An 18,782-nucleotide genomic window follows, 5' to 3' on the forward strand; every position below is an offset into this window, starting at 1 on the left:
GAGAAAGGGGTACAGAGACGGGAGAGAAATAATGAAAGACTTAGAGACGGGCTCATAGATTATGCTAGTAATCTGAGTAAAGATCATGAACTAGAACAGCAGAAATGTGAAAGAAGTAAATGGATTTGGGTGGTAATTAGAAGGTAAATGGAGAAGGCGATGGGACCCCACTCCAGTACTCTTGCCTAGAAACTCCCATGGATGGAGTAGCCTGGTAGGCTGCAGTCCATGGGGTCGCTAAGAGTCAGACACGGGGCTCTCCTGATAGTTTAGTTGGTAAAAAAAAATCTGCCTGCAATGCAGGAGACCCCAGTTGGCCTCCTGGGTTGGGAAGATCTGCTGGAAAAGGGATAGGCTACCCATTCTGGTAGTCTTGGGCTTCCGTGCTGGCTCAGATGATAAAGCATTTGCCTGCTATGTGGGAGACCTGGGTTCAATCCCTGGGTTGGGAAGATGCCCTAGAGAAGGGAATGGCTTCCCACTCCAGAATTCTGGCCTGGAAAATTCTATGGACAAAGGAGCCTGGTGGGCTACAGTCTATGGGGTCACAAAAAGTTAGACATAACTGAGCGACTTTCACCTCACTTCACTAGGAGGTAAACAGGCCTTAATGACAGCAATCCTGGGGACATCAGTGAGGTGGCAGAGTCAAGGCTAAGTCACTCAGTAGAAAAATGGTAAAGTCCTTTCCAGAGATGGGAAGTGAGAGGCAATGCTGGTTGAGGCAAGGGTGGAAATAAAATCAAGTTTAGTACAAGTTTGAGGTTCCTATGTGAGTAGATGTTTGCTACAGACTGTGTTCCCCCCAGTCTATGTTGAATTACTAACCTCCAATGTGACTGTATTAGGAAGTGTGACCTTTGGGAGGTGATCCGGCCCAGACAGGGCACCCTCATGAAGGGGATTGAAAGTGAAAGTGGAAGTCACTCAATCGTGTCTGACTCTTTGTGTCCCATGGACTATATAGTCCATGGAATTCTCCAGGCCAGAATACTGAAGTGGGTAGCTTTTCCCTTCTCCAGGAGATCTTCCCAACCCAGGGATCGAACCCAGGTCTCCTGCATTGCAGGTGGATTCTTTACCAGCTGAGCCACAAGGGAAGCCCATGAAGGGGATTAGTGCCTTTATAAAATAGACCCCAGAGAGATCTATCACCCATTCCCCTGTCTGAGGACACATTAAAAAGAAAGGCTTTTGAACCAGGAAGCAGGTCCCTTCCAGACACTGAATCCGCTAGGACCTTCATCTTGGACTTCACGGCCTCCAGAACTATAAGAAATAAATTTCTGTTGATTATAAGCCACCCAGCCTATGATGTTTTATTATAGCAGCCTCAACAGACTAAGAGAGTGTGAATACTGAAAGAGAATATGCAGACTGAGAAAAGGTCCTGAGAAAATGGCCTGAGAAATGCTAACATTTAAATCTGCAAAAGTGAAAGAGACTGAAGAATCTGAAAGACAGAAGGAAACCAGGAGACTCAGGTATCATAAAAACCCAGGGAAGAGAACTCTTACAAAGGACGGGCTGTCCATCACTGCACAATACAGAGGGTGTTAAAATGTTAATAGTAGCCACTGGGTATATGAACTGAGAGATAATTGGAGACTTTGGCAAGAGCAGTTTCAGTGAAATGATGAGGATAAAAATGAGACTGCAGAGGGCTAAGGAAATGAATGGGAAGTGAGAAAGTGAAGACTAACTCATGAAGTCTGATGAAGGGCTGGCAACTTGGAAAAGCTACAAGGAGGAATGAGGTTGAAATGGCACTAAAGAAGGTTTTTTCTAGTTAATCATTTTTTCCCTCTTAAATAATAAAGTAATACATGCTCTTGGTAATACATTCCAAGAGCTCAGAAGGATAGAAGGTGAAAAATATCAACAATGGTACCTCCCTCAATCTCCTAGAGAAAATACTATTAATGATTTTTTTGTGATCCTCCTAGAAATTTTTTGTACAGACAACCAATTTGGTATACATATACATATGTGTGTGTATTATACACACAAATGGAATTCTACCATACTTTTTTCTTTTAAGAGTACATTCTGGAATTCTGTCCACACTGGAAAATATAGATACAACTTGCCTCTTTTTAATGATCACTCTGTACTCCCTTATATGGGCTTATAGAACTTTAAGCAATAATTGACAACCATCTACATTTTTTTTCTTTTTCTTTTCTTTTTTTTGGGGGGCGGTGATTAACACCCAGGTTCAAAAAGTATCTTAATACATACACTTTGAAGCACATGTACATGTATTCATGGTTTAAACTTCCAAATGTGAAACTGCTAGATCATAAGGTACAAACATTTAAAGTTTGATAATGCTAATTTATCCTCCATAATAGATAGTATCAAATCCACACCAATAATGCATGTTTCTATATGCTATCACCACCAAAATGACACAGGGCTGAATTTCAAATATCTTTGGCAGTATAACTGGTAAAAAGTGGTATTTCATTAACTGCTTTAGTATGAATTTCTTTAAATGATGAGGTTGAACACATTTTAAATGTATATCAATATACAATCAACTTCAGTTCTCTATTCTGTAAATTATGAAATGTTATTTTATGTTCTTAGACCATTTTTCTAATTGTTGAATTTAACTGATATGCAAATACTATTTGTAAATTAAATTAGTATTTTTTCTGTCCGTAGTTTATTTCCTCCAGTTTATGCTTAGAAAAAAATTCTTAGAAAAAAAAATTCTTAGAAAAAAAATTCCAAGAGCATAAGAAATCCAGCCTATAGTTTCTTCTACTGCTTTTATTTTAATTTTTCATTCTTTCCACTTGGATTTGGAGGGAAAGGACGATGATAGGAGCACAGTAGGGTGTTTGCTGTACATTTTACCAAATTGTAAAAATATAATGACTCACTAATTATTACTGCATGGTAATCTACACTTAATAAGAGTTGTTTTGAGTATGTTTGTGCATATGTGTACGTGTATGCATGATCTGTCCCTTTTTTTCTCCTTTCTCAATAATTTTCTCAGCAGGTGAGGTTTCCTATCAACACATGCAACAAAGAGTATAATGGAAAAGGCAATCAACTTGGAGCCAAAAGCCCTCTGTATTTATGTCTGCTCAAATCACTCACTAGCCATGTGACATGGAACAAATAATTTATTCTTTCTGAACCTTAGTTATCTCATTTGTAAAATACAGATAATGATTTCTGGTCCTGTACCTCCCACAGTTATTGTGAGAATCAAATGCAATCATCTATGATTTTACAAATGTCTCATAAACTACAGTACCATACAAATAGGACTATCATTGCAAACACAGCTTTCCACAGTGGTATTATGTGCATTAGTTCATTTTATATAAACTATTCATCTGGTTGAGGTCAGGATGGCTATCCTTGAATTATTCCTTGCTGGAAGAATATGAAGACAGAAGGAATAAATGTATGGAAATAACACTTTTCTACTAAGATAAAGCAGTCTAAGTGAATTAAAATGCTATTGTGATATAATCAGAAACTTCAGTTGGATTTTAGCCCACAAAACTAAGGGCTCCTTAATTGGCCCATACCAGTAAACACTGGTAAGGGAAATTAATCTATAGCTAGACTGTATTGATTAATTAATGGCCTGGAATCCAATAATTTCTGAGAAGCTGTCATTTTACCTAAGCACACCATATTGAAGGAGATTCTTCATTATCTAGAATTTGTTTGGATTCTTACCTTTCGTTTCAGGCCAAGAAATTAAGTACTGTAATAGGACAGGCATTGTGGTAGAGGGTGGGGATACAAAGATCGTGTGTCTGCTTGCAGAACTTCCCATCTGCCGTGGTAAGCAGAAACACGGAAAGATAAACTCAATAGAAAGTAGTCAGTTCTATAATAAGGTGTATACACTTGGTCACAGGTGCATATCTGGGGTAGGTGCTTAGTTTAGGATCATGCATAGGAAGAACAAAGGAAAAAATTAGGGAGCATATGACTCCTAACTGGGGTATTGTTACATCAGTATGAATTAGAAGTAAGCTTGTCAAAGGACAAGGTGTAGGAATAGGAAATGGTTTGGAGGACAGAGAGGGCAGCAAGATTAAAAGTAGAGACATATGAACAGTATAGTAAGTAAATGACAGACTTCTGGTAGGAGTGGCAGGTGATAATGCTGAGTTAGGGAACAGACAGAGCCATATTCCTACCTGTAGGTTATGCTGAAGAGCGTAGATTAACGAAAGTATTATATACATGTGTGATGAGATATTAAAAGTGAAGTTTCAAATTGAGACTCCAAGATAAAACAGATATTGCATGCCAAAGTAAAGTATCAGACAAACTGCAGAATTTACAAAGTGAAAGTTTCAGAACGAATTCCATTACCTTGAACCTCTCGGTCAGAACAAGACTATAAAAAGTGGTGAGTGTGGAGAAGGGAAAGGATTCTCTGAGGAAGAATTTTGGAGAAAGCTGTGAGGCTCACCCCTCCCAGCTACCCACCTCCCCCCAACACACATAAGGAGTTTAGGTAGGGAATGCATACAAAGTGGGGTTTGATTTTACCTGGGAAATCTAGAGGATGGGAAATGGCTAACTTTCGGTAGCAGAGCCCAAGTTGATACTTTTACATAAGGCTGCAATCTTGGAGGTTTGTCAGGGCAGAAAATTTGTGGATATTTCCTATGGACCAGAGACCTGGAAGGGTAGAAACTAGAACAGCAATTCCTACCTAGAAAACTGTGGAAGGAGTTGCAAATGAATATCTAGAATAAAAATGTACCCATGAAACTAAAAACAAACAAACAAACCAAAAAAACCCAACAAAAAACAGAAACAAAAACCATAGGTGAGAGTTCCTCAGAGATGATGTATTCCTGAAGAATTCCCCAAACCAAAGCACCCCATGATAGAAGAGTCGTGTTAAACAACTGCCAGGCTCAGAGAGCATAATGGAAGGCTAAGATAGTTTTGGGCTTCCTAGGTTGTGCTAGTGGTTAAGAACCCATCTGCCAATGCAGGAAACACAGACACAGGTTTGATCCCCGGCTCAGGAAGGTCCCCTGAAGGAGGGTATGGCAACCCACTTCAGTACTGTTGCCTGGAGAATGCCGTGGAGAGGAACCTGGCGGGCTATGGTCCATAGGGTTGCAAAGAGTCAGACAAGACTGAAGCGACTTCCACACATGCACGCAAGATAGTATTTACTGTTTTTTAAGTCCCTTTCCCCACCCTTCTGTCTCCCATTGCCCCAGATCTGTAGAGTACCTAAAACCATGGGTAGGTAAGCTGATGAAGAGAGAACTATGGAGTTTATAATACTTCCTTCTCCAAAACCAGACACATTCTCTGCAATTTGTTTGGCTTGTGTAAGTATGCGGTTTTGATTACTATTTGAAGAGAACACCCATAGGCTCTGGGTCAAGACCTTTATTTACAGTAACTATAGATTAACTAAATGAATTGTAAGCTTACATATAAAAGCAAAAAATCACAAAACCTTTGGAAGAAAACTTAGATGAAAATCTCTTGGGACAGGGACATGGACACACACACATCCCCCCATAAAATTGCTGGTGGAAATGTAAAATTGTACAGGTACTCTGCAAAATAGTTCAGCAGTTTCTTATTAACCTAAGCAAGTACTTACATAATCTAGCAATTCCACGCTTGTGTATTTACTGTAGAGAAATGAAAACTTATGTGTACCCAACTGTTCATAGGGGCTTTATTCCTAATAGCTAAAAACTAGAAACCAATGTTCTCCAGTGGGTGGTTGGTTTAACTTTGCTACATCCATACAATAGAATACTACTCAGCAATAACAAGGAACAAACTATTGACAGATGCGACAATTTGGAGGGACTTCAAGGGCATTTTATTTAGTGAAAAAATGCCACTCTTAAATGGTTACACATTATACAACTCCATTTATATAACACTTGAAATAACAAAACCATAGAGGTAGAAAACAAAATGTGTTTGGTAGGGGACAGGGATAGGTGTAGAGAGAGGGGCATGACTGTAAAGAGTAGCAGAGAGTTCTTTTCTGGTAATGGAATAATTCTGTATCTCGATTGTGATGGTGGTGGTTACACAAATCTATATGTAGGATTAAGCTGCATAGAACTATAAACACACACAAATAAGTGCCTATAAAAATTGGTGAAAACTGAATAAAGTCTGTAGTCCAGTATCAGTGTCAATTACTTGGTTTTGATATTATATTACAGTTATATCACTGGGCTTCCCAGGTCGCTCAGTGGTAAAGAATCTGCCTGCCAATGCAGGTGATGCGAGTTCCGTCCCTGGGTCGGGAAGATCCCCTAGAGGAGCAAATGGCAGCCCACTCCAGTATTCATACCTGGAAAATCCCATGGACACAGGAGCCTGGTAGGCTACAGTCCACGGGGTCACAAAGAGTTGGACACGACTCTGACTGAGCACACACACACTGTTGGGGGAAGTGCTTGCAAGACTCTCTAACTGCTTGTCAGTATATGAATTAACAAGAAAAAGAGGTAAAAAATTGGTTCTGATCAGGAGAAACAGAAGAAGCTGAGTATATATATCCTACAAATGAACACTACAGTTACTCTTAAATATTTCCTGACAGGGAATAAGCAGACTTTAAAACCACACTTCGTCAGTGAGTCTCAGAATCGAAGACATTACTGCAGAGGTTTTTACTTGAAGGACATTTGAAGGAATTGAGAAAATTCTATTCCATGTGCTTACTTTTACCTCAAGACGTTGATAAATTTAAGTAGCACTTCCAGAGCAAGGCTGGCAACCTGACTGGCATTCAAAATCCTGGAATGCCTGATAATGTGGTATGACCACTGTTTTTCAGCAGTTTCAAAATTTTTAAACTTTTCAAGGTGCATTTCAACAAAAGGTAGACATATCAGAGTCTTCTCCTGTCCCTGTACCCTTTCACATGATATGGCTTTAATGTGAAAATGCTGCCAATATTGATTCTGGGAAATCACTTTACTGGCTTTTATCTGATTAGATGGCTTTGGAACAATAATGACTGTGACATCCTATTGATTTTGCCTCTAAAATGTTTCTCCTATCTTGTCTCTGATTCTTCATCCCCACTGCCAACTACCCTCTTTAGAGCCTTCCTTATTTCTTAAAATAGCTCCCCCCTCAACTTAATTGGAATCCCGAATTTAGTCTCTGCAAACCAAGTCATGTGAAATTCCACTGCTGGATTAATCTATACATGGCACAATTCTAATCAGGTCACTTCCTTGCTCAAAAATGGTTAATGTCCCCCCACTGCTTATACAATAAAATCTAAACTCCCCATTTGACATTCAAGGATTGTCCTGTGTATGGATTACTGGGTTGAAAATAACCTCCACTCAGAATTTTGACAACACTGCTCCAGTGACTTTTGATTTTTAATATTCTATTGAGAACTGTAATGCAATCCTTTCATACCTCCTTTGTATGTAACCTAATTTTTCTTTCTAGAAGCTTTTATGATTCTTTTTTTAAGCCTCGGTATTGTGCCCTTTCATGATAATGTGAACTGGTGTGTGTGTGCGTGTGTGTGTGTGTGTGTGTGCACGTGTGTGCTAGAAAGTCTTTTGTTATTTTTCACTCACTGGAATATGGTGGCCTTTCCACTATGTACATTCATATTTTCTTGTTTTCGGACATTTTCTTGTATTATTTCTTTGACACTTTCCTCTCCAAACTTTTCTAAGAAAACTCTTCTTTTATTAGAATCTTCTGGATTGATTTTCTCATTTTCTATTCCACTTTCTGGGAAACTGACTTGACTATAGTTTACATATTTTAATTTTCAAATTCTTTCTTGTGTCAGTGAGGTTCCTTTTCTTACAGCATATTATTGTTTCATAGATGCACAACCTTATCTGTTGAAAATATTTATTATGCTTAGAAGTTGGTTTTGGCTCTGTGCATTGTCTCTGTTTCTTCTGAGTTCTTTTTTCTCTCTCCTATTTATTTGTTTTTCCTCCTGCCTTTCATGGTGAAGAATTTCCTCAATATCTGGAGATTCTTGGCCATCTGTCTTTATTTTAAAGTGCTAAAGAACTCAGTGGAAAACTGTGTGCTGGAATACAGCTTACAGATTAATGAGCTTCATTGCAGAGTACTTCCTGGCCAGATGTTTTTTAAAAAGTAATTTAACATCTTTATTGAGATATAATTAACATACCATAAAATCTACCCACTTAAAGCACACCATTTTCAGTATACTCAGAATTGTGCAATTATCACCACAGTCTAAGCTTAAAACATTTCATCACTCCGAAAAAGAAGCCTCATGTCCATTCGCAGTCAGTTTTCATTCCTCATTCCCCTGTCCTATATCCCCAGCCTCTAGCAGCCATTAATCTGCTGTCTTCATAGATGTGCCTATTCTGGACATTTCACATAAATGGAATTGTACATTCTGCAGTCTTTTGTGACTGGCTTCTTTCACTTTGCATAAAGTTTTCAAGGTTTATCCATACTGTAGCATGTATCAGTATTCCATTCTTTTTTTAAGAGTGAATAATACTGTATTATGTGGGTGTATCATCTTTTGTATATCCACTCATCAGTTGATGGACATTTGGGTCAGTATCATTTTGGGGCAATTATAAATAATGCTTATAAACATTCATGTACAAGTTTTTGTCGGGACATAATGTTTTCACTTCTCTTGGATATAATTAGGAGTAGAATTACCAGCTGAAATTGTAATGCTGCTGCTGCTGCTAAGTTGCTTCAGTCGTGTCCGACTCCGTGCGACCCCAAAGACGGCAGCCCACCCACGCACTCCTGTCCCTGGGATTCTCCAGGCAAGAACACTGGAGTGGGGTGCCATTGCCTTCTCCAATGCATGAAAGTGAAAAGTGAAAGTGAAGTCGCTTAGTCGTGTCCGACTCTTAGCGACCCCATGGACTGCAGCCCACCAGGCTCCTCCATCAGTGGGATTTTCCAGGCAAGAGTACTGGAGTGGGTTGCCATTGCCTTCTCCAGAAATTGTAATGGGGGAACATAAACGTTGGTATCTTTTTATCTGGTTGAGTTTCTCAAATTTGCTCTGTATAAATATAAGCCTGGCTGCTAGCCTTTCAGAGCTGGGTAGGAGCTGAATCTTTCCAGAGTTCTGGGGGTAAGCTCTTTTCAAGCTCTGTAATTTCCTGCTCTCTTCTTTTGCTTATTATTTCCATCCAGAAGAGTACTCTCTCCATGTCTATTTCTCAGTTCAAATTATACTTGTTTTCTAAGGTATAACTCACTGCCACTGCCCTCTAAGGTCTTTCCCGATCCACTCATTAAGAAGTAATCTTACCTCCCTGCACCATTTCTTCTTGGATATTCACTTCTTCTGTTGACTTCTTAAGGTTGGGTTGTGTATTTACTTCTCTATATTCCCTGGTAGCACATGACTTTCTACTCTGTACATAACTCTCACAATCACCTATGTTACTGTGTGACAAGATATTTGGTTTTTAGAAATATTATTTGGCAACATTTTACTTCTCATGTCTATGCCCTACAGTTTCACAAAGGAAATTCTTAGTTTAAGAATCATTATAAATTGATCCCCAAGGCAACCTTGGCACCAAATTCTATCAGGGCCTTACAACAGAGTTTATGACTTGCAGATCATTGGCTAAACAGACCTGCAGGGTCTTTTTGATCAATTGAGTCTGCATGTTAAAATAACCTTTTAGTCTTTTGCACAGAAAAACTTACGGATCACATATAGTAAACCTTCTTTAGATGAAATGGACTCACTTACAACTGCTTTTCTGCCATCTTTAAGCAGTAACTCAGACCTCATGAGAATAATTTTACATTTTTAAAATGTAATGAGTGCTAAATAAGGTTTGTAGTTATCAAAAACCTTTAAAAATTCAAAATATCATGATCACTACTTCATTATCCTTCTGATACCCCAGACAGAATATTTCCTCCTCTTGAAGGAGAGAGAGAAAGTGAACTGAACAGCATTATAATGAGAAATTTAATGAGAAAGAGATCCCTGTCTTCTTGAGTTCAGAGTTCTGGTCAAATTTGGACAGTTAAGCCCACAAAGACTGACATGTTGCACCAAATGAAAATTTAAAACTTCTATATAATCTAGAGACATGATTTTAAAACACAAGTAACTGACTGGAAGAAAAATTTAACAATGTGATTAACAGTGGCTTACAATCCCTTGTAATAAAATAGGACTACTCCAGATCATTAGATAAAGGACAAATAGTGCTATAGAAAATGGGCAAAGGGATCAATAAGCAAGTCACAGAAGAAGAAAACTTCTGAAAAGATGTTCAACTTACCAGGCATTAGGGAATAGAAATTAAAACAAACAAATGTCTGCTACCTGACTTTTCTATGAGGGGCAATACAGCATAAAGTTAAGAATGTACACTCCAGAGCTAGAATTCTTCAATTTGAATCACAGTATTGCCATTTTCTGATGTGTGACCTTGTGCAGTTCACTCATTTCTCTGTTTCAGTTCTCTCATCTTCAAAATAGCGTCATGAATGTAACTAGGGTTGTTATAACGATTAAATGAGTTCATTTATGTGCAGTGCTTAGACCAGTTGTATGATGCACAGTACACACTGTGTGAGTAAGTGCTAAGGTGCCTCAGTTGTGTCAGACTCTTTGTGACCCTGTGGATTGTAGCCCGCCTGTCTCCTCTGTCCAGGGATTCTCCAGGCAAGAATACTGGAGTGGGTTGCCAAGCCCTCCTTCAGGGGATCGTCACGACCCAGGGATAGACCCTGGGTCTGCTGCATTGAAGGCAGATTCTTTCCTGCTGAGCTAGCTGGGAAGCCCAGTACATACTGTATATGTGTTTACTATTTCTATTCATCCATCATACTGATAAAATATGATGGTTATTTGAAGGATAAAAGTAATTTTTAATATTGATGTATAGTTGCTGTACAATGTTATATTAATTTCTGCTATACAACAAAGTGCTTGGTTATATATATATATTTTTTTTTTCCTAAAAAATTTTCATTATGGTTTATCCATTATGGTGTTTTCCATTATGGTTTATATGGTTATATATATATATATATATTTTTTTTTTTTCTAAAAAATTTCCATTATGGTTTATCCATTATGGTGTATCACAGCATATTGAATCTAGTTCCCTGTCTATACAGTAGGACCTTGTTATTTATCCATGGATAAAAGTGATCCTAATCTATGGGTGGGAATGGAAATTAGTACAGCTTTTCTGAAGAACAATATGATATTGTATATACTTCATACTAGTAGTTCTTCTTCAGAAATCTAACCCCATCACATAAGGAGAAAGGCACATAACAAAAATGATTATTACATCTCCATTTTATGCCCAAGAATGGAGAAAAAAAAATTCATCAGCAGGGAAGTGATGTACAGAGGTTACAAAAACCTGTTATTGTTAAAAAGAATTATGTAGATTTATATGACTGACATATAAAGTTGTCCATAATATTTATTCTATAAAGCGAAGTCACAAAGTAATACATATAATATGATCCCACTTATGTGAAAGGCTTCCTGGTGGCTCAGTGGTAAAGAATCTGTCTGCAATGCAGCAGACTTGGGTTCGATCCCTAGGTCGGGAAGATCTCCTGGAGAAGTAAATGGCAACCCACTCCAGTATTCTTGCCTGGGAAATCCCATGGACAGAGGAGCCTGTTGGGCTACAGTCCATGGGGTCGCAAGAGTCAGACACGACTCACTGATGAAACACCAGCAACACCAGCTTTATGAAAACAAGCAAAATATACATATGTATGCGTTTATGTATGGATTTTTTAAAAAAGGTTTGAAAATATACAAACTGTTAATGAGGTTATTTATATGGGAAGAAAAGGAAGGTGACTTAATGTATTGAAACTTTTTTCTTTTACAGAAAGACACAAGCATTTTACACTACAATTTAGAAACTGCAAAAAGGGGTTGCTTACTTAGGTTTGCCTAGAGTTTCTGCAGACTTGCCATAAGAATAGAAATGTTTTTCTACTTAGATTTAGACACCACATACCATTTTGGAAGAAATGGCCTGATTCCAGCAACTGATGCATATGGCATAAGACCAAGGGTCTTTGGAAAAATCTATTAATGATACCAGTAAGGTTACCAATTTGAATAACTCAGTTGATTAAGACCTTGTACCTTAGTTCTATTTATCTGTGTTTTCAGATGATCTGACAGCAAGAGGGTCTGTTTTTTTTTTTGAACTGTGATATAGTCAAACTTCTAGCGAGTATATCCCTATATAAGAAGAATAAAGTTCCTGAAAATTTTCTGTTTAGAAAACCTCTATAAATGGATTTGAAAGACAAAAAGCATTATCTAATATTTGAGATTTATTATCACTTTTTTTATTATGCTGTATTTATTTAGTATGCTGTATTTGAGTCAGAAAGATACTACTGTTGACTGAAGTAGAATAGCATGGAAGTCACATATAAGGAATTTAAATCATTGGAAAGGCTGAAAATGCGCTGCCTATATAATAGCAATAGCAGACTCCAGGAGAATATAATCTCTTGGTAATTCAATCCAAGAATTCCTCTAGGCTACCTAAAGCAAAATAGAATATGAGAGAGCACTTGGTTTGAAACTGAGAAAGTGATATTAGTGCAAGTTTATAAAATAAAGTACACCTACAAAAAATCTCCTTGTCTCTCAAGTTTATACGTGATGCTACAGAGTTTAAGCAACTGGTGATTGAATTAGGAATGTTTTAGTTGTATACCATTTCCTTGCCCTTAAAAACCAATATTCTGAAAAATCTTGTCATTCTATTTTATTGAGACTTATTTATAAAATGATTTGAATTCTTACAATGATGAAAGTTGTAGAATAATAGGAATCTAAGGGAAAATATGAGAATAAAAGATTTTTTAAAATGATTACCCTTAAACAAAGAGGTATAAAAGAGATATATAACAATACAATTGCACTGCAATTGAACATTCTTGCAAACTTCACAGAACATCTCTAAAGTGGTTCAAGGATAAGAAGGGCTGATAAAGCTGTAGCCTCTCATCAATTCAGTATAGGGGAAAAGTTACTTTATTTATAAAATGAGAGTAACTCTCTGCCTGGCAAGTCTATAATCTGTAATTATGAGATTACAATCTATATTTCTACTTATGATGCAGGTAGCTGGAAATAATGGACTTATTACTGAAAAGAAAAAGAAACACCCAAGTATAAATAGGAGGATCATTATGAAAGGCAGACAAAGGTTTAAATCCAAGCTCTACTAATTAGCTGTGTGACTATGGGTATGCTTCTCAATCTCTTTTGCCTTAGTTCCTCATCTGTAAAATAGTATCTAGGGTTGCATTACATGAGAGACTACATTAAAAATACTTGGCACAGAGTAAGCACTCAATAAATACTGGTGATGGTGGTGATGTGTCAAGACACAAGAGCACCATTTCCTAAATTTTGAGCATTGTGGAGACATGAATTATTACAAATATGTCCTAGCATACATTCAATCATTTTAGAAGGCTGTTATCCTTAGAGGGCTATGCATGTGAGGTTTGCTCAAGCTGGTAGTACTAATTATTGAAATCCAGGCTTCCTTTAAAAAAAAATTTTTTTTTTCACTTATTTATTTGGCCGTGCTAGGTCTTAGCTGTAGCATGAAGGAGCTTTGATCTTCATTGCGGCATATGGAATCTTTAGTTGTAGTATGTGAGATCTAGTTCCCTGAACAGGGATTGAACTTGGGCCCCCTGTGTTAGAAGCAGAATCTTAGCCACTGGACCACCAGAGAAATCTCAAGGCTTCCTTTTCATACAGGCCTTCTAAATGTGACTGTAAATTAATAAGGCCGAGTTCATATAGTATACACAAAGAACAAGACAGCAGTGAAGACCATGGACTCAGAGCAAAGTTGCCCAAGTTTAACCATTTTTGCTATTTACTAAGCAGTATAACCTTGGAACCTCTGTTTCTCAGACTTGTCATCTGTAAAATCGTGATAATATTAGTATTTCTCTTACAGGGTTATTCTAAAGATTAAACAAGATAAAGTATATAAAGCATTTAGTATAGTGCTCAGAAAATGTTAGCTATAGCCATCAGCATCCCTTAAAGCCATTCTACAGAAGAAAGATACACCTTGGACCAATAGAACACAATTTGACAGAAACAGCACAACTGACTCTTAAATTAGTTCTTAGGTACCTGCACACTCTCCAATATTGTAAGATTTTTAAACTGGTTTGGTATGTAAGCTAATATTTTGTACCGTGCCTCAATATGAGCAAGACAAAAAAGTAAATTTTTTTATCAGTTCTCTAGGACTATCACTGATGCACAGTTAGAGAAGACCAAAATATCTTACCAAAATGCACTGTAAAATTGCTTTCTGTGTTTTAAGCAAGTGAATGCCTACCTGTCATCGGTATTGCGAAGAGAGGGAAGCCGAAAGCTCGTGTTTCGGTCAAGCTTTGATTGGCTTTTGGTCCTCTTGATGGAGCCTTTTAGGCGCTTGCTGAAGAACCCCTAGAATGAAAAGGCAGAAGGTGATAGGAAAAAGAACAAAAGGGGAACCTTGCTATCTCCTAACTCATCTGCACTGACTTTATAAAAGCTACTCAGATTCTTATAATGAAGACCAGAAACAGAATCCAGCTTTTAATTTTTTAATTTGTAAAACACAGTTGCTGGAAACCACTTGGTAATGTGCGAAAATTTTTTTCCTTCCAAGATAGTTGGGAGAATTAGACTTTCTGATGGCACTTAAGTTCTTATTTCTTAAACTGTCTCTATACTAGCTATGGTAAAGAAACTTCTAACTTTTAAGGTCATATGTTGGTGGTCTCAACAGTGACATAATTTGATCTATGTCACCTTGGACGTGGTATTTATGATATTAACTCCCAAATATAGTTTAACTATTTTAAAATGAAATTGTATGTATCATTTATGAAACCAGTGAAGCACCTAGACCTCAGAAGAACAAAGTGCCTTATAGGTTTTAGCCCCTGCTTACTTTGTGCCACTTCTACCAAACCATCCAGAGTGCCTTGAACATCATCCAGTCTTAGCACTTGACATTCAAAAAAGCTTGCTGAATAAAAAAATAAATACAAGAATGAACGTCAACGAGCATTTCTTTTAAGAAACAGTTCTACTGTTGGGAAATGAACTTACAGAGGTATCTCAAGATGTTTTGACAAAAGATTGTAATTCAAAGAAAAGTATTTTGATGCATGGAAATACAATAATATTTCCAAAAGGAAAAAAATTACTAGGCCAATAATAGCACATCAAATCTGTTATATTCTTTTAGTTACCATTAAACTCCACTGTTTTGGAGTAAAGACTATATTAATCACAATAAGCTACGTTATACTTATCTAATAACTTTACAATAATATAATCTCACACAAAATATCACACACACACAAAATAATAATCTCATACAAAACATACTACACATCTCTGAGCAGGTCAAATGTGATGGGGACCTGGCTCTATGCTATCCTCATGCAGGGTCTTGTGGCTCCATCTCTGTGCTTCTATAGTTGCTGCAACAGGATAAAGGAAGTGTGGGAAATTTTGTACTTGCTCTGAAAGCTTTATGTCACTAATGGTCTCATTTTATTAGACAAAAAAGTCACATGACCACGCCTAACTTCAACAGGGAAAGAATGTACAATCCAGAAAGATAAGTAGAGATATCTGGTGAATAGCAGAGCGGACTACCACTGCTTTTCCATGCCAAGTACGGTTTGCAAACACATAAGCATTCTGAGAGAATGATGGAAATTACTTATTTGAATCAGAATTGGAACTATTTAGCTGATTGAAGAAAAATGCTTATGTTATTTCTTGTTCTTGTAGTCCAAAGAATAAGGATAAAAACTAGAAAATATCACACAAACAAAATTTCCTAAGCTGTTTTTTATTTCCCAGGTTTTTTATTATAGGTGTTATTGAGATTGATTGGAGGGAAAAAAATAAGGCTATTTTAAAAGTACTATATTTCTTAGAGACAGGCGTTTGCCTGGTTTCCTGTATAATCTTAGCATCATTAGGGAAAGTCACTGTTATTTGTCCTCCAAGGCAGAGGTTTTATTTACTACCTGCTATGATTCAGTCAAGACAAGTCATCACATTTTCTTAAGAATGTAGTTAGCAAGCAAGACTGAAATTTATAGAATTCTATTAGGATCATTTATTGTTGGTTCAAAAACCACGAGCCTAAGTTGAGATTCAGCCCAAGGATCCAACTAAATACCATATGTAAATACATTTCTAACAAAACTATAGTTAAGTATAGTAGTTAACTGAGAATGTACTAGTAGTTGTTCACTCATATAGTACTTTATCTTTCTGTGGCACTTTTATCTTATACTTCATATTTTAATCCATTTATTAAATATTTATCTTATATGTATATGGTATAAAGTATCATAACAACTGTTATAAGGGTATCAAAGATTAAATAAAATCCTTGCCCTCAAAAGGCCTGTAGTTTAATACAGGACTAGAAATTAATATAAATATATATATAATACAACATGTATTAGGAAGGTACATGTTATTAATGCCTGACATATTTAATCACCAAATAAAACTATCTATTTCTTTGAATCTAGGATACCAATGATTATCATACCATTATTTTATGTATACTAAGAAAAAAAGCTGCCAATAAAGCTATAACAAAATGACTTATCACTTAGACTCTTTATTTTGCATTAAAGAAGTTGTTTTTTTAATGACTTAGACTGGCAGGCTTTGTCATATATCACATAGTGTACACAAAGAACATACACAAAACTGGATAAGGTATTTAATGCTTCTTCATTCTTCTGAACTATTTTTTTGACTCAGAGTAGTTGTTGTTCATGTTTTTCCACAAAATACCATGATATATTCTCTCTTTTAAGAACACTGATGATGAATGGCATGTTTCAAAAGATAAACTATGGAGATATTTAAAAATTTACATCTCAGAATTGATGAAACATGGTATTATTTTAGAGAGGTACACAGGAAATTATTTCAGGAGTTTAGAGAAAGAAGAGGTTGCATCATCTATTGAAATGAAGGGAAATTATACGGAAGAAGTGGTATATGCTAGGTCCCAGAGAGAAGACATGATTTGGGTTTGGAGGAATTGAGGAGCAAGGGTACTATATGGACCACAGCATGAGAAGGGTATACATTAAGGAGATTTTATTTGGTTGGTAAATTATTAGTTGTAACAACAAATAAGATTGGAAAGTTGATCTGTCCAGCTATTGGGTTTGCATGGACTCTGGGAGCTGGTGATGGACAGGGAGGCCTGGCATGCTGTGGTTCATGGGGTTGCAAAGAGTTGGACACGACTGAGCAACTGAACTGAACTGAACTGAATGTATAATTGGCAGAGACAAGATACCCCACGTCCAAGGTCAGGAGCAGCAGCCGTGAGGAGATACCCCACGTCCAAGGTAAGAGAAACTCAAGTAAGATGGTAGGCACTAAGAGGACATCTTAGCCAGAAAGACTGAAACCACAATCACAGAAAACTAGCCAATCTGATCAAATGGTCCACAGCCTTGTCTGACTCAATGAAACTAGGCCATGCCATGTGGGGTCACCCAAGATGGATGGGTCATGGTGGAGAGGTCTGACAGAATGTGGTCCACTGGAGAAGGGAATGGCAAACCATTCAATATTCTTGCCTTGAGAACCCCATGAACAGTATGAAAAGGCAAAACGACAGGACACTGAAAAAGGAACTCCCAAGGTCGGTAGGTGCTCAATATGCTACTGGAGATCAGTGGAGAAATAACTCCAGAAAGAATGAAGGGATGGAGACAAAGCAAAAATAACCCAGTTGTGTATGTGACTGGTGATAGAAGCAAGGTCCGATGCTGTAAAGAGCAATATTGCATAGGAACCTGGAATGTTAGGTCCATGAATCAAGGTAAATTGGAAGTGGTCAAGCAGGAGATGGTAAGAGTGAACATCGATATTCTAGGAATCAGTGAACTAAAATGGACTGGAATCGGTGAATTTAACTCAGATGACCATTATATTTACTACTGTGGGCAGGAATCCCTTAGAAGAAATGGAGTAGCCATCATAGTCAACAAGAGAGTCTGAAATGCAGTACTTGGATGCAATGTCAAAAACAACAGAATGATCTCTGTTCGTTTCCAAGGCAAACCATTCAATATCACGGTAATCCAAGTCTATGCCCCGACCAGTAACGCTGAAGAAGCTGAAGTTGAACAGTTCTATGAAGACTTACAAGACCTTTTACAACTAACACCCAAAAAAGATGTCCTTTTCATTACAGGAACTGGAATGCAACAGTAGCAAGTCAAGAAACACCTGGAGTAACAGGCAAATTTGGCCTTGGAGTACAGAATAAAGCAGGGCAAAGGCTAATAGAGTTTTGCCAAGAGAATGCACTGGTCATGGCAAACACCTTCTTCCAACAACACAAGAGAAGACTCTACACATGGACATCACCAGACGGCCAACACCAAAATCAGACTGATTATATTCTTTGCAGACAAAGATAGAGAAGCCCTATACAGTCAGCAAAAACAAGACCAGGAGTGGACTGTGGCTCAGATCATGAACTCCTTACTGCCAAATTCAGACTTAAATTGAAGAAAGTAGGGAAAACCACTAGACCATTCAGGTATTACCTAAATCAAATCCCTTACGATTATACAGTGGAAGTGAGAAATAGATTTAAGGGACTAGATCTGATAGAGTGCCTGATGAACTATGGATGGAGGTTCATGACATTGTATAGCAGACAGGGATCAAGGCCATCCTCAAG

At 37.4% G+C, this 18,782-nt stretch overlaps 1 protein-coding gene across 8 annotated transcripts in view; it reads right to left on the minus strand.

Moving 5' to 3' along the window:
• RASAL2 (RAS protein activator like 2) overlaps window positions 1-18,782 on the minus strand; it is a 394,323-nt gene that overhangs the window by 51,599 nt on the left and 323,942 nt on the right. For all 8 annotated transcript variants that reach the window (XM_040263908.1, XM_040263910.1, XM_040263909.1 and 5 more), the window contains one exon: window positions 14,382-14,491. In XM_040263908.1, the coding sequence (XP_040119842.1) occupies window positions 14,382-14,491 (110 nt within the window). The remainder of the gene's footprint in view (window positions 1-14,381; window positions 14,492-18,782) is intronic.

This window comes from Oryx dammah, unplaced genomic scaffold (assembly GCF_014754425.2).
Source record: "Oryx dammah isolate SB20612 unplaced genomic scaffold, SCBI_Odam_1.1 HiC_scaffold_21, whole genome shotgun sequence".
NCBI classification, from domain to species: domain Eukaryota; kingdom Metazoa; phylum Chordata; class Mammalia; order Artiodactyla; family Bovidae; genus Oryx; species Oryx dammah.